Below are 17,182 nucleotides of genomic sequence, written 5' to 3'. Positions count from 1 at the left end.
ACCAGGTCACATGGCCAGTAAGTAGTTGCGCCAGGGCTCTACCCACTTCCCTGTAGTGCCTGCTGTCTGCATCTCATAGTCTGTTCTGCATAGTGTATGTCAGTTCTCTTCTGAACTTTCTGAAATTATCAGCAGAGCTATCACACCCATTCCTTTTTGTCCGATTGCATTTCCTCATTAGGTAACAAAAAAAAAAAAAATACTTTTTAGTTTATTTAACTGAGTGAAATTCCAGCAATACACATGATGCCGTTGATCCAGGCTCTGTGGGTAAAAAGGAAGGGCATATCCATGAGCTCTTTATCATTTGGAAGGAATTTGGTAATCCACTTGCAAATGTCATTAAAACTCAAATAGACTTTCCCTTGTGCTTTATTAAAAGAGCAAATTCAGATTTTTAGAGTAGCATTTTGAAATATTCAAGATTTAAATATTTAACATTTTAAATGTTTAAATTATTACTATTTATTTAATGTTTAAACATTTGAATAGTTAACATTTAAAATTACTTTGTCTTGTATGTGTCTTTTTTTTTAATGCTACATGATCTGGGCCATGTTCTCGCCTCTTAGGAAAACCCAAGTGCCCCGTGCATCCAACCCAGTTGGTGTTCGCCATAGACCAGTCTCAGGATGTGACAGAGCAGGAATTTAAGCAGATGAAGCAGGTGATGTCCTCCGTGCTGAGCAGCATCCAGGTCCGGGAGAACAGCTGCCCCATGGGAGCGCGCATTGCTGTGGTCTCCTACAGCTCCCACGCCAGGCACCTCATCCGCTTCTCAGACGCCTACAGTAAGAACAGACTCCTCAGGGAAATCGAAGCCATTCCTTACACGAGGTCCTCGGATGGCAGGGAGATCGGCAGAGCCATGAGGTTTATTTCCAGGAACGTCTTCAAGCGCACCCTTCCAGGGGCTCACACAAGAAGAATCGCCACATTTTTCAGCAGCGGGCAATCTGCTGATGCCCACTCCATTGCCACGGCCACCATGGAATTCAGTGCCCTTGACATCATTCCGGTCGTGATCGCTTTCAGCAACGTGCCCGCCATCAAGCGTGCATTTACGGTAAGAGGGTTTAGCCTTTTGTTGACCTTTTATTTGGGGGGCGGGATACTATATTCAGAAGCCTGTATAAGATAGAATTACACTATTTAGTACTGTTACCAGGAACATGCTAAACCCTTTATATGCATTATCTTGTTTAGTTCTAAAATGTACTGTGTATGACACAGGTGTAGTTGTTATTCCCATTATATCATGAGAAAACAGTCTAGAGAAGTTAACCTGTGTGCCCAGAGTCACACAGCTAAGAAGTAGCAATGGCAGCACTTGAACTCAGGTTTGCTACTCTAGTGCTTCTGCAAGGGACTCTCTGAGTTGCCCTTGGGTGTAAAGATACTCAATCAGAAGGGCCAATAAACATTCTTGGATGATACTTTATAGCCAGAGTAAGTAATCATTACCCTATGCTGAAAACCAATTGACTGATTTTATAGCTTCACCAATCATGTAACAAATGTTATACAGGAAAAACTATTCTAGTTATAGCTTCTCAGGTTGAGGATTAAATTTTGTGTAGCATTCCTAAATAAACCTGGGATCAAGATGACCTTTTAAAAAAAAAAAGTGGTATAACTGACAGATAACATTATATTAGTTTCAAGTGTACAACATAATCATTCAATATTTGTATATATTACAAAATGGTCACCATAAAAAGTCTAGTTAACATCTGTCACCGTACATAGTTGCAAAACTTGTTTTTTCTTGTGATGAGAACTTTTAAGATTTACTGTCTTGGCAACTTTCAAATGTGTAATATAGAATTAACTATTATCATGCTATACATGATGTATTTATTTTAAAACTGGAAATTTGTACCTTTTGACGCCCTTCACCATGCCCCACCCCACATCTCTGGCACCTCTGGCAACTATCAGTCTGTTCTCTGTATGAGTTCGGGTTTTGATTTTGTTTTTAGATTCCACACATAAGTGAGATCATATGGCATTTGTCTTACTCTGTCTGATTTGTTTCACTCCAAATAATTCCCTCCAGTTCTATCTATGGTGACACAAATGGCAAAATTGTATTCATTTTTTATGGCTGAATAACATTTCATTGTGAGTTTGTGTGTATACATATATAGATATATAGATAGATGTCTATATAGACATCCATAGAGATAGATATCTATAGAGATAGATGGATGGATGGATAGATAGATAGATAGATAGATAGATAGATAGATAGATAGATAGATAGATAGATATGACATCTTCTTTATCCATCTATCCATTGGTGGACACAAGTTGTTTCCATGGCTTTGTTATTGTAAATAATGCTGCAATGAACATGAAGGTGCGTAGATCTTTCTGAGTGGGTTTTTTTTGATGTTGTTGTTTGTTTGTTTGCTTGCTTGATTTTTGGATAAATACCCAGAAGTGGAATTGTTGGATCATATGGTAGTTCTATTTTTAGTTTTTGGAGGAACCTCCATGCTGTTTTTCATAGTGGCTGAACCAATTTACATTTCCACCAAGAGTGCACAAGGGTTCCCTTTTCTCCATATCCTCACCAGTACTGTTACTTCTTGTCTTTTTCATGATAACCATTCTAACCTTTAAACACCCTGCCTACAGTGGCTCAGTGGCAGGGATCCCTCATAAAAGACCTGCTGGACCCAACTAAACCTCCTTCCAGTCACCTGCATTGGCCCAACATGGTGTTTTGTTCTGCACCCATGTGGAAACCATGAAGAGGGGCCCCACACATCAGTAAAAGGGTCTTGGAAGATGCAACCAGAACAAAAGACCAAGCATTTGAAAATTATTTCATTTAGAGGAAGGAAAGTAAAAAGCAACTGAATCACTGTCTTCAATATGTAAAAAATTATTCCTGCAGAAAATTAGCCAGCTGAACTCCAAACTTAGCAAAATTTCATATTAGAGAAACTGGGATTAATAGCAATAGGGAATTTCAGGTTAGAGTTAAGGACGAGTTTTCTGAAGCCAAGATTCATTTGCTATTGGCATGGACTAAATGGCCAAATGCAGGTGGTCTAGACATCACCTTTTCTGAAGGCCTTTTATAGGGGCAGTCATTCATCTGTCAGTGACTTCTGTCTGTCTTTCCTGGAGACTGGAGACAAGGATTAAGTGGGCTTTTGACCTTTCCAGCTTCATAATTTTCTGTGCAGATGTTCAAATAAGCAGAACTGAGTTAAAATAGAGCACTTGTCTGTAAAACAGAGAAAGAAGTGCCTGTTCCCTAGAGTTGCTGTGACGACGAAAGAATGCAATGCTGTGCATCGGAGCTTGGTACATAGTCAGCACTCAAGAAGGTAGCTTTTGCCTTCATTGTTATCATTCGCTGGCTTGATACTGAACTAACATCTGTTGAACAGGATTGAAGTCTAGGTTGTAGAGGCACTGAAACTGCTATTAGCATCACTGAACTAACTCAGAATTATGCAAATGAACAGGCTGATAATATCAGTCTCAGAAAAGAAAGTGCACATAAATTAGAAAAAGATGGGCCAGGTGGTGCAAACGAAGCTGCTGTGAGATGCAGGAGCTCCAAGTTCTGGAAGTGGATTTGCTTACTCGGAATCCTAATCATTCCCTCTGTTTATTGAGAGTCCCTATTGCGCCTTGGCTCTATTTAGTCACAAAACAAGAGATAACTTAATATCCCAATGCAAATAAATAATTGAGGGTACTTGGAATATAAACTTAAACTGACACAGTTCCACTGCTCACTCAAAGGTATATGCACAGCATATGACTTAAGAAAATGCATTGTGTTGGTTTCTTTTAAACCCTTTGCACGTTAACAATGTCAAAAATTCTACTCAAATCACCTAGAGATTCTTTGCTCCCTTCTTTTTTTTTTAGATGAGATTATTTTTTAATCTGAGTCTTTACTTCAAAGTAAGAATTAAATGTATTACATTTCAATGTATTCCATTTGTTTGTCCACATGACAATACACTAGAGACTCAGAACATAGTACAGCGGAAAAAAACATGGACTTCAGAGACAGACTGTGCTTATTTCCCTTTCTTCTACTTCCTGAGATGTTTGGGCAAATTACTTAACCTCTCTGAACCTCAGTTTACTCATCTATAAAATGGAATAATAAAGATTTGCAGGACTATGCAGAGGATTTTATTTTTTTATTAATTATTTATTTTTGTTACAGATGTTTCTCCTTTTTCCCCCTCTGATTCCCCCCTCCCCATCCCTCCCCGCTCTGTCCCCAACTTTGTTGTCCATGTCCATTGTTCATGCATACATGCATATAAGTTCTGTGGTTTATCTCTCCCCCACCATCCCCCTTCTGGGGATTGTCAGTCTGTACCCCACTTCCACGTCTCTGGGACTACCCCATTCCTCAGACTGTTATGTTCATTATATTCCACAAATAAGTGAGATCATATGATACTTGTCTTTCTCTGTTTGGCTTCTTTCACTTAGGATAATAGTTTCCAGGTCCCTCCATATCATCTCAAAGGATAAGAGATCTTTCTTTCTAACTGCTGCATAGTACTCCATTGTGTATATGTACCACTGCTTTTTGATCCATTCGTCTACTGATGGACACTTGGGCTGTTTCCAGATCTTAGCTATTGTAAATAGTGCTGCTATGAACATGGGGGTACATATATTCTTCCTGATTGGTGTTTCAGGCTTCTTAGGGTATATTCCTAGAAGTGGGATCACTGGGTCAAATGGAAGTTCAATTTTTAATTTTTTGAGGTAACACCATATTGTTTTCCATAGTGCCTGCACCAGTCTGCATTCCCACCAGCAGTGTATTAGAGTCCCCTTTTCTCCACACCCTTGCCAACACTTGTTGTTTGATGATTTGTTGATGGCAGCCATTCTGATATGTGTGAGGTGATACCTCATTGTGTTTTAATTTGCATCTCTCTATGATTAGTGATGTTGAGCATTTCTTCATATGTCTCTTGGCCATTTGTATGTCCTGTTTGGAGAAGTGTCCATTTAGTTCCTCTGCCCATTTTTTAATTGGGTTCTTTGTTTTCCTTTTGTTGAGTTGTATGAGCATTCTATATATATTGGAAATTAACCCCTTATCTGATATATCATTGGCAATTATGCTCTCCCATACAGTGGGTTGCCTTTCTATTTTGATGATTGTATCTTTTGCTGTGCAGAAGCTTTTGAGTTTGATGTAGTCCCATGTGTTCATTTTTTCCTTTGTTTCTGTTGCTTTAGGTGATGTATCAGTGAAAATTCTGCTGCATATGATGTCTGAAATTTTGTTGCCTACAGTTTCTTCTAGGATTTTTATGGATTCATGAGTCACATTTAAGTCTTTTATCCATTTTGAGTTTATTCTTGTGTATGGTGTAATTTGCTCCCTTCTTGAAGGAGTTCATCTCAAAAGGGCACCAATGAAGGTTCAAATTATTGATAAAGACTCTCATAAACCTGAGCAGACTTGGCTCCAAACAGCCCTTGAACAGAAGAAGAGAGAGAAAGATGCAGAGATAAATCAGAGTTTGTCCCCAGGTTCATTCACCCAGCAAATGTTTGTGATTTCCTCATACACACCAGGCGCTGTCTTAGTCTCTGGGGATACAACAGTAAAGTAGAAAACCAAGAGCCCCAGCCTCATGGAGGACAGAACTAAGCAGGGTTGTCCAGGAGGGCTAAAATCAGGCATATATTCAAGTTGTTGAGAACCCAACACCTGACATTTCAGAAGAGAAATTATGTTACTACTTCTCCATTTGCTTTCTTTTTCTTTCTTCTGCTATTCCTTCTCTTCAGTTGTGCTTACCTGCACTTAAACTGTGTTTTATTATTTTATGAATAGAACTCAAAAATTTCATGGCAATGAATTTTTAGTTGGGGACAATATTTTAACATCTGAGTCTATTCAATAATATAATGACTTTTCTAAGTCTCGGCTGATCTGAGAGTTCAGTGGTCTGGTGTGGGATCTGGAGCCTGTGCAGACATATGTGGCAAGACTCAGAAGCAGCTGCTCGGACAGCATGGTCTGATTTCCTTCTGTTCTTTAGCAAATGGAGTTACGGTCACCACCTTGGAAATCGTTCGTGCTCATACGAAGCTGAGTGACCTTCTGAAATAGAAAGCCATTTTTGACTGGAAAAACTTCAGTCTCAGCTTTGTTTTGACCTTCTGAAATAGAAAGCCATTTTTGACTGGGAAAACTTCAGTCTCAGCTTTGTTTTGTCACTAGGGTTTTCCTTCTAAATTTTCTTGGCAATGATCTCTTCTGGTGAAATTATACGTGTTGTACATTAAGAATTCTAATATTGAATGGGTCTCCCTTTCTAATATACTTATAAGAAATGTCTCTTTTTTAGCTAGCCTAATTTTTTTTTCTTTGCTCTGCCATATAGTATTGTAGAGGAGAGAAAAATTAAGAGTAATAGTTGACATTATAGATTGTTCTTGTGATTGAAGACAGAGATGAAATGAGTGTGGTAGGATTTTTAATGGGAAATTAGCACAGCACCCAACCTTTCATTTTAAAAGGATTTCCTTTGTTAATATAGAATTACCTAAAGAAAGAATACTATACATACTATTAATTGTATTTTTTTCTTGTACGCACCAATTTATGGAGTCCCTAATGTTTAGAAATGAAAGAACCCAGTGTCATCCAGAACCATTTGCTGAATGCTTCATTCTGTCCTTTGGACTTTATAGCTGTACTTTCATCCAAGGTGGAACTTCTTTGAAGTCACAGAAAAGCGAGAAGAAAAGTGGACACCTTTCTTTTAAATAATTTAAAACAGAATCCTTTTGAATAGGACTCTTTTAAATTCCCAACCCACCTTTAGTTGAAGGAATTTTCTGTAATATATGCTAACCATAGTTGCTCCAGTGACATGTGGCAGGATGAGTGATCTCTAACACCACACTTGGCCAGCTTTATGGATGAGGAGACACCTGGGAGCAGGGAGGGCAGGCAGAGCACACTCCCCGGGAATCTCCCAGTAAAGCAATGCACTAAAAAGGATGTTTTAGGTTGCCATCAACGTGTTGATACACGCTTAAATATGAAGGCCAAATTATCAACCTATTAAAAGCCATTGACGTCCTGATCAGTTTGACTCAGCGGTTAGAGCCTCAGACCGAAGGATGGTGGGTTCAATTCCAGTCAAGGGCACACACCTGGGTTGCAGGTTCGATCCCCAGCCCCTGTTGGGGTCTTGGGGGAGGCAACTAATCCATGTGTCTTTCTCACATTTATGTTTCTCTCTCTTTTCCCTCCCTCCTTTCCACTCTATCTAAAAATCAATGGAAAAATATCCTTGGGCGAAAATTAACAGAAAAAAAAGAAAAAAGCCATTGACAATACAGACTAATTGTTTCTGCTGGTGTATTAGTCAAGACTTTATTTATAGATCACCAAAACCAATTTAAGCTAGCTTAAGTACACACAGTTACGTATCCCAAGTAGAATTTACTATAAGGGTCCAGATATAACCCAGATGTCCTCTGCCTCTGAGTCAGGTAAGCAGCCTCTGTTTTCACCCTGTGCTCACCTGGACCACACAATTCAGCATTTCTTCAAAGGATTCATTTGCGCAAAGAATCAGTGAGCAATGCAGATTTTTATTTTATTTTAATATCTTTTTATTGACTTTTTTTTTTTTTTTTTTTTTTTTGAGAGAGAGGATAGGAGAGGGAGAGAGAGATAGAAACATCAATGAGAGAGAAACATTGATTGACTGCCTCCAGCATGCCCCCTACTGGAGATGGAGCCTGCAACGCAGGCATATGCCCTGACCAGGAGTCAAACTGGTGCCTCTGTGGTGCGCAGGATGACCCTCAACCAACTGAGCCACACCAGCTGGGCAGCAATGCTGATTTTTCAGAAGAGTCGCAAGGGCAGGTACCATTGTGCAGAGCACTGCGTTCCACTACAAAAGCTGCCCATCTATGTCAGCACCACCTGGTCCCTTCTCCACTGCCCCGCATCACAGGGTCTTTTCTCCCTTCCTCTTCTCTCATTCCACACAGTGCTCACCATTTCTACTTTGACTCCTCTCTCGCTGTCTTTCCAGGGCACTATGCATTCCTTTCTCTACATATGTGTGCATAGAAATTTAGCTAGAAGCTTCAGTTACCACATATTCCCTCTCAGTCTCCCCCTCTCACCCAAACGACTTATAAAGGCAAACACGGTGGTCTCAGAGGAATTCTGTGAGCACAGATTTCTCCATCTCTCATACGCCAAGTGAAAGACGGACAGAAAAGGAGATAAGCCTCTGGGAAAGCCCCGTCCCTATGCCTCTCCCCATTTCCCTTGCTCCTCAGCCCACAGATCAAAGACGGCCACCCACAGCTCTGTTGGTGTCCACGAGCATGGATACACTCACTGCCCTCAGGACCCCAGGTCCAAATTCCTAGAGAATGGATCCGATTGGCTCAGGTGTCCATCCTGGTGCAACCGATCCACTTAGAGAGATGGAGTTACCTCATGTAAGCACGGCTGTCAGAGTCCTCCGACCGTGGATAAAGAATGAGAAGGAAATTCCCCTGTGAAAGAGGGAAGGAAGCCAGTAGTATTCATAGGGGAAACCAAAGGCCAACTGTCCCATCTCTTAGGCATTAGATAGGATCACACCTGCAGTTTCCTTCAACTATCAGTAATCTCTGAGTGAGTTAACCGGTAAGTGAATTATTCTCCATTATGTAGAGCCTCCTCATCTTCTCCTTGCTTTCCAGCCTCAACCTCCCCAGCAGGTTACTAACATTAGGGGCCAAATTGGGAAGGGTTGGGAGTTTCTCAGAGGAGAGCTGCCTAGACATGGACCTGGGTCTGCACTGCAAAGCTAGCTTCAATGCCTGGTTCATAGTGGGCACTCAAAGATAACTGTAAAGTGTGTCCTGTAATTTCACTTGGCTCTCTGAGATTGTGTCAGGGCAGAGGGTTGGGGAGGGGGGTGTCTCTGATTCTCCTCTTTAAATGGCTTCTGTAGCCAGTGTCTTCCTTTGATCAGTCCTTTTGTTAGAGAAATCAAGGGGTTCACTGCTTGGGGTGTTCAATTCAAGAACAAGAAGTGGTTGTGGTTGTCCTTAGGTAGTTTTATTTGCTTTCACCAAGTGAAAGAGATGGGATTCACAGCCAAACTTCACCTCCCCCAAGGGAGGCTTAGCCATTGCTTAGATCCACTATTTGGTTAATTACACATTGATTTCTTCTCTACAGTTGGCTACACTTATCCAGCTGGGTTCCAGTCCAGCTCCTGCTGTCTCAGCTGCCTCTACACTACATTTTAACATTTAGCAAGGATAGCATTTCGTAAGAATGGCCCAGACCTTGAGACCCTTGTCCTAACACTTGAAACTTTCTTTGCGCTTCATTTTCTTGGTCTGTAAAGTGGAGATGATGAACATGAGAAAAAACTCACTGGGTTGTTGAGATAATGGATCGGAAAGTGCTTTGTGGTCTCTCATGACCCAGTGGCACCCACCCTGTGCCAGTTAAGTGCTTTCCAATTATGAATCATTCAGTAGCCCTGTCAGCTAGCAGTAGGATTATTCCAGTTTACATGGGAGGAAACAGAGGCAAAGGAACGTGTCATACAGCAAAAGGGAGCTTCAGGGCTCACACCCTGCGGTGATGCATCTCCCGGGACCTTCTTAGAAGCAGCAGCAGCAGCAGCAGCAGCAGCAGCAACAACGTTGCTCTCTCCACATCAGTTCTCGGAACAATCCTGGGAAGTTCTCGCAGCCCCACCCACTAAGCTGTTCTTTCTCTCACTTCTGCTTCTTGCAGATCGATGACACTGGCACATTCCAAGTAGTAATGGTTCCATCCGGGGCTGACTCCACGCCAGCACTGGAGAGACTACAGAGATGCACGTTCTGCTATGGTAAGACCCACAGAGAGAACATAATGTGATCAGGCTTGTTAAGCACATTGAGTCACCCTTGGCAGGAGTGGCAGCAAGGACACATGTGGTCTTGGGAGAATTTCCCTGGGGATCTGGGTTCGCCTCTTCACACCACATCGCCCACAGATGGAGCCTTTCAGCTTGGAGGAGGCTCCTCCTAGGTATCACAGCAGGAGGCTTACATTTCAGGCCCCTCTGCTTCTTGCGGCTTCCAAGAACCAGTGATGGTTTTTAGACAAACGTAGTCTCTCTCACTGCCGACTTTTTTTTTTCATGTATGAAGTAGATTTATGTGTTTTCTAAATCGCAAGTATTCACACCCCCAAAGAAATGTTTCACAGTACAAGTGGAAATTAGCAGAAATTCATGCATTTGTCATGGGAAAAGGTGCTTCATGGACTCCCAAATGTGGAGCATTAAGATTTGCAGTGCTGGTTCACGTGTTGTTTTACACCGTCTGCGGGTCTAGCTGGAGAACTGGCGACCTGGTTTGAGTGTCGTAGCCATTGTGACACGCATATAAGCGGCTGGGCTTCCTGGTGGGTGTGATCACTGAGTTTCAAGCATTTATTAGAAGCTGTGCATTGATCTAATCGCTTTACAGAACACTGGTGATGGTGATGATGATAGTTAATACCTAAGCTGTTGTGTTTATTGTGTCCTGAACACTTTCTGTTTCATTCTGTTGCTATCATCACCCTAAAACATTTGCATTATTAGCTCCATTTTACAGATGAGGAAAATGAGGCTTAGAGAGATGAAATAATTTGTTCAAGGCCTGGCAGCCAGATCAACGCCCCCCCTCCCCGAATCAGCTTTAAGATGCCTGCAATTTATGAGTAACAGAGATCCCAGTATTCTACCCCTTGAAATGTTTTTTGTCCTTGAAGAAAATGCTTAATTCCCCTCCTTCTTTGTGTTTATCAATGAGATACGAATGCTTGCCATATAAATGACCTCACAGGGAGGTGGTAGCTCTGAGGCAGATGCTGGTTATTAGAAGAATCTAATAACACTCTCTTTTTCCTTCTTCCCTCTAATGAGTCTGTCTCCTTCCCTCCTTCCACTCCACTTCTGTCCCTCTCCTCTCCCACTCTCCCCATCTCTCTCTCTCCTCCCCCTCCGGCCTCAATTACACAGTGTTAGGTCCTGGCATTCTTACACAAGGCTCTTAAAGTGCTAACTGAACTGTGGGGAGCTACATCCCACCGTCTATGACCTCAGCGGGCTTTCGAACATGTCAGTTACAGCCGTGTGCTGGTAGGTTGCACAGTTAGAAATTGCACATGTGTGACTGGGGATAGATTTTGGCTTCACTTCTTGGCTTGAACCCTTGTTTTGTCTCATAGGCATATCAGGGAAGATATTTTGGCTGTCATTTCCTGCAGTTAAAAAACCCCACAAAATGGAACAAATGGGCAGCCGGCTGTCCCTGATTTTAGAAACTGCCTTGCACACAGGTGACTGTTCTGTCATCTGACCATTAAATATGGTCATAAAATTTTACTGAACTTTAATAAGAGGGATATCATTTGTCCAGAGCCACATGGAGTCCATGAACAAGAACGAAGTTAGGAACTTTGCTACATCCCCTCGATCTGCATTCTGGTTATTAACCTTTCATCTAATAGTTCTTGTTTGCAACCCAGGCCCATATCTAAGTACCAGCTGTCCACACACATGGTATTTCATTCTCTTTCTTCTTTTTAGTTTTTAAAAGAAGAGGCCATTCTCATCCTTAACCATTAAGTATTACTGAAAACCTAGGATTACAGAATGTCAGTCCTGGAAGGGCTCTCGGGCGGAATCTCACCCAACTACCTAGCTGTGCAGAATCGAGGCCCAGTGGTGTCTTGGATAGGTGCACAGAGAATGTTACTGGGTAGAGTAAGACCAAAACCCAGGTTTCCTGGTTCTCAGGCCAAGGGGCCACCCCACCATTATACCACATGGCCTTGTCTCTGACAATAGAACACTGACTTCATATGCAGAAACTTCTAGAAACACTAGTATATCCTTTGACAAAATTATTTTACTCTCCAACCCTCAGTGTCACCTGTAAAATTAGAAGATTAGGTGACCTTTAAGATCTTTCCTTTTTTTTTATTTCTCTGAATATTCATGTAGTCAGAGTCAATAACATTTCCTGTTTTTATTACTACATATTTTTGTTAAGTGAGATATACATATTTATTTAAATGACCTCATGCTGTCAAAGTTCCTTAATATGCAATATGTATATTCATTGATTTAATAAACACAGACTGAGCTTTCAACTAATAGTCACTATGGAGATACAAATATAAGCAGGAGCTTCATCCTGTTTGTCTATACACAGATGAACACTGAATTATAACCCTTGATTTAAATTGAAATAAAAAATTCATTGCTTTCTTCACTCTTACTTTTTTTTTTTTTTTTTTTTTGAGTCCTCACCGGAGCATATGTTTAGAAAGAGAGAGAGAAACGTTGAGTTGATGTGAGGGGGAAATATTAATTGGTTGCCTGCACTAAGCACCCCAACCGGGAATCTAACCTGCAACCGTTTGGTGTATGGGATGATACTCCAACCAACTGAACCGCCCCACTAGGGCACTTCACTCTTACTTTGTAATCAGATGACTTTTCATAGAACAGTGTGAGCATAATGATAAGGTCACTGGTTTGACCTGTAAATTGTCAACTAGAGAGATCATTAGCCCTTATGTCATGATACAGTATACTCTTACAAGCATGAGATAAATTGTCCACTTCAATTTTTATAAACTTAAAAAACTTCTGAGAAGAAGCAACCGCTAAGAAGAAACTTCTGTTGAAAGCAGCTTAAGTTTAAAAGTCAGATAGTGTTAGTGAATGGAATTTAAGACACGGGCTGGGTATCAAACCTGTACTTTTTGGATATAGATGCAAGGCATGTACTAGTAAGTAATCCTGGTGTTGACAGCAAAGTCATTGAGTGATTGTTTCGAGATCAAAGATCAGGCAGCTTCCAGATGTTGACATAATTGAAATGCTATCTTTCCTTTTCTGTCCATTTCTGCTCAGTAACCCTAAGTGCCTTTTGGTCTGCAGATGTCTGCAAACCAGATGCTTCTTGTGATCAAGCCAGACCACCACCCGTGCAGTCTTACATGGACGTGGCTTTCCTTCTGGATGGCTCCCGGCATGTGGGAAGTGCTGAATTTGAAGACATGAGAGACTTCCTGGGAGCACTGTTAGATCACTTCGAAATCACCCCAGAGCCCGAGACCGCTCTCACTGGAGACCGGGTGGCCCTGTTAAGCCATTCCCCACCCAGCTTCGTACCCAACACTCAGAGGAGTCCCGTCAGGACAGAATTCAACCTCACCACCTACAGCAGTGGACGCCGCATGAAGAGGCACGTGGAAGAGCTGCTGCAGCCACTAGATGGAGACAGGTTCGTCGGCCACGCCTTGCGGTGGACTCTGGACAATGTCTTTCTAAGTGCCCCGAATCTGAGAAGAAACAGAGTCATATTTGTGATATCTACTGGGGAAACCAGTCAGTTGGACAGAGACACCTTAAAGAAAGAATCTCTGAAAGCCAAATGTCAAGGTTATGCCCTGTTCGTGTTTTCCTTCGGCCCTACCTGGAACGATAAGGAACTGGAAGACCTAGCCAGCCCCCCTCTGGATCACCACTTGGTCCAGCTCGGCCGAATTCATAAACCTGACCTCAGTTATGGTGTGAAGTTTGTGAAGTCTTTCATAACCTCCGTGAGACGTAAGTCATGAAATCAGTTGTTTCTTGCACATTTAGAGTGTGCTTAGTTGTCTCAAAGGAAGGGTTGATGAGCTGACCTGGATTCTTAGAAGCCTCTTGTGTGTCTTCAAGGGCACTCCAGGGTCAGAAAGGAAAATGTATAGTGATGAACGGTGGAGAGAAGAAGCCTCCGATTCCTAAGCATTTTATTTTCTGGCTCATCTTTTTTATGACTCTGGCTCCTCTGGGGAATCATAACAAGCAGCTGCTCACATCTGTCTGCATAGGGCAGTATAGTCTGGGGGTATGAAGTCTCAGCCTGGACTTTAGCTACAAAATAAAAGCCCTTGCCATGTAACATTAACAAGCTGCCCTTTGATGGAAGGCTTCACCAGTTAATACATCAAAAAATAAAAATAAAAAAGAGCCAAAGAAAAAGTCAATAATTCTTGGCTTTGCTTTTACGTGTTCAAAAGGCAGGGTTTGAAGTATGAGGAGATACCATTTTACATGTCAGAAAAAAAGATATGTACTTGCAAAACTTTCTCAGCCTTGTTAATGACTTTTTATGATGCCAATAATTAGTGCAACTGGTACCAATAAAAACAACAAAAAAATTTTACATCATGGCTATATTTCTTGGAATGAGCTTGCCTTGAAAGCCTACAATTCATTTTGCATGCAACAGGATGAATAAAAAGAAGCCATGTCCTGGTAATGTGTGATTCCAGAGGCTGAAAAGCTTTCGGCTGAATTGCTGAATGTTTTCATGATAAATGAACCCCTGGAGTTCAGATAAATAAAAGTGAATGCACAGGCAAAAGAGCAGCCTGTGTAGGAAGATTCTAATTGTGTCTCAAACTTGTCCCTGGCTGTTCATGGTAAGAGCAGTTAAGGCTGCAAAGACACCGACGAGTCTGAGGTCTGAGGAGCCTTAGGAAATTGTTGGTGGGACGCTGCTACTCCAAGTGTGAGTCTAGGACCAACAGTATTGGCATCACCTGGGAGCTTAGGAAAAATGCAGGATCTCGGCCCCATCTCAGCCTTCGGAACCCGAGTCTGCATTTTATCAAGAGCCCCACGTGATTCCCATGCACAGGTGGTTTGAGAGACACTGGTACAGGAGCAGGAAGCTCCCGGAATGAAATGTGGGTGGATGTGTTCTGGAACAGGGACCAGAAAGAGCAGCTAGAAAAAATGAGGGCTAAGGGTCATTCTGAAGGAAGTAACCTGAAGGCATTTGTAAGGGTAAAATAAGAGAACACCTTGAAAGACTCTGAGACACTTATAAAGAAATACTTCGTATGAGGCAGAAAGCTGAGAGGAAGTTTAAGATGGAATTTCCTTCCCCAGATCCCCACAACTTCTTCCTGGTGTTTCATGATAATTAGACACACTACAGGCACACCTCAGAGATACCGAGGGTTTGGTTCCACGCTACTGCAAGAAAGTTGTATTTATATTTATTGCAATAAAGCGAGTCATCATCTTTTTGCTGGTGGAGGGTCTTGCCTTCAGTTTGTAACATACACAACATCTGTGAAGCACAATAAGTGGGGTGTGCCTGTATATGATTAGATGAATGATACCCCCTCACCACCCAGAAAAAGGGGAAGAAATGTTTTCAGAATTACCTGGGGTAGGTGAGAGATATAGAAAGTGCTTTTTGGAAAATTAAAACCATGACAGAGTTATACACCACTTTTCTAGAAATTAAGCATCTAGAAATCTTCTTTTATTTTTTTTCAATTTTTATTAATTTATTTTTGTTACAGATGTTTCTCCCCCCCTCAGACACCCTCCTCCCCACCCCACCCCCACAGCATTGTTGTCTATGTCCATTGGTTACGCATACATGCATATAAGTTCTTCAACTTTTAATATGTAGCTGTATGAGTACAAGAACCAGAGTCTGCATTTTATCAAGACCTTGAACAAGGCTTTGACGTCATCGTAATGGAGCCAGCATACTGAATTCCACAGCAGGCCCACAGACCCACACTCACCCACTCAACATTAACACACATCTATTAGGTGGAAGCCACTCACTGTCTAGGTGCAGGGTGCCCAGCAGTGACCAAGCCGGACATGGTCACTGCCCTCCTGAACTCTAGCCCTCCCTCTCTAGGTTGTGTTTGTTATTTAAACACAGTCCATGGCAAAATCAACACCTTTTCTAAGAGAAACAAAATGACTAACAACCCGATGCTTAGAGTTAAGACAGATAAAAATTAGAATTCAGATGCACAGTAAGAGAAACATCACAGTCTGGGGCCATTCAGTCTGGAAGCCCACAGGCCAATCCACAACAGTGCTGTCTCCCAGCCCAAGGCAAACTTGTCCTTACGATGACCCTGGATCACCAGGAAGAGATTTAATTGTTTTTAATAAGTCTGTTAAATTTAATGTTTCAAAGAAATAAATAATACATTTTTTTAAAGTTTCCCATAAAAATGGCTTTTAAATGGTGTGGTAAGAGGCATGCTTTTATTATCATGAAAAATTAATATACTTCCAAATGAAATGAGCCATGAATGAATTCAACCCAAGATGGCGCTATTGTTTCTGCTATTGTTAATGATACAGAGACCATAAAGGGAATGTTGTTTTCCCTTTGCATTTTGATATTTCAAAGGAGCAAATAGAAATAACTATTCTGATTAATTCATGTCCATTAGAGGCCAGACTCTTAGGACTAGCTCAGAATAACTCCTCTAATGTTTGACCAACTTTAGAAGCTTTCACTTTTATTGGAAAGTAAGTCGCTTTCTCCACCTATAAATTCGGCAGAGCTGTATTTTTAAAACCCAGTTTTAGAGACTCCTCTGAGAAATTGACTCTCATCTCATATGGCCATCCTAGTTGGTATCTTCCTTTGGGGGATGTTGAAAACAGTGATATAACACTTTGCATACAAAATATTTTGCTTTAGTGGTAAAGGCCATGAGTAAGAGGCTCATCACAGTTTTTCTCTTCCTAGGTGCAATCAACAAATATCCACCAATAAACTTCAAAACCAGGTGCAATAGACTCAGCTCTACAAATCCGAAGCAGCCCCCACAGCAGTTGCGAAGGTATCTGCTTGGTATTACTTGATAAATGAATGTATCCTCCTCTCTCTCCTCCTCCCTTATCATTTCCTCCCCCTCCTTTTCTTCCTCCTCCTCCATCCTATTTGTTCAAAAGCTATTGCTAAACAATATGAAAATACAGTTTGAGGGGACAAGAGATAATCAAAGGTGACCAGGTTGATTTGAAAAACAACAAATATAGTTTTTTAAATTAGAAAATCAATTTTTTTTTTTATCCTCACCCTAGGACATTTTTCCATTTTTTGTTCAGATAGAGTGGGAGGGAGGGAGGGAGAGAGAGAGAGACATTGACATGAAAAGGACACATCGAGTGGCTGCCACCCGCACAACCAACCAGGGCCGGGGACAAACTGCAACTGAGGTACGCGCCCTTAGTGGAAACCGAACCCAGGTCTCTCTTGACCGCAGGCCGACGCTCTAACCGCTGAGCCAAACCGGCCAGGGCAGAACATCTAA

At 41.6% G+C, this 17,182-nt stretch overlaps 1 protein-coding gene across 1 annotated transcript in view; it reads left to right on the top strand.

Annotated features, from left to right (window-relative positions):
• COL6A6 (collagen type VI alpha 6 chain) overlaps window positions 1-17,182 on the top strand; it is a 103,025-nt gene that overhangs the window by 77,824 nt on the left and 8,019 nt on the right. The window contains exons 32-35 of the mRNA XM_036267470.1: window positions 573-1,066; window positions 9,794-9,890; window positions 12,984-13,655; window positions 16,615-16,708. Of these exons, the coding sequence (XP_036123363.1) occupies window positions 573-1,066; window positions 9,794-9,890; window positions 12,984-13,655; window positions 16,615-16,708 (1,357 nt within the window). The remainder of the gene's footprint in view (window positions 1-572; window positions 1,067-9,793; window positions 9,891-12,983; window positions 13,656-16,614; window positions 16,709-17,182) is intronic.

The sequence above is a fragment of the Molossus molossus genome, unplaced genomic scaffold (genome assembly GCF_014108415.1).
Source record: "Molossus molossus isolate mMolMol1 unplaced genomic scaffold, mMolMol1.p scaffold_m16_p_18, whole genome shotgun sequence".
In the NCBI taxonomy this organism is placed as follows: domain Eukaryota; kingdom Metazoa; phylum Chordata; class Mammalia; order Chiroptera; family Molossidae; genus Molossus; species Molossus molossus.
This window is presented reverse-complemented; position numbering and strand designations above follow the sequence as displayed.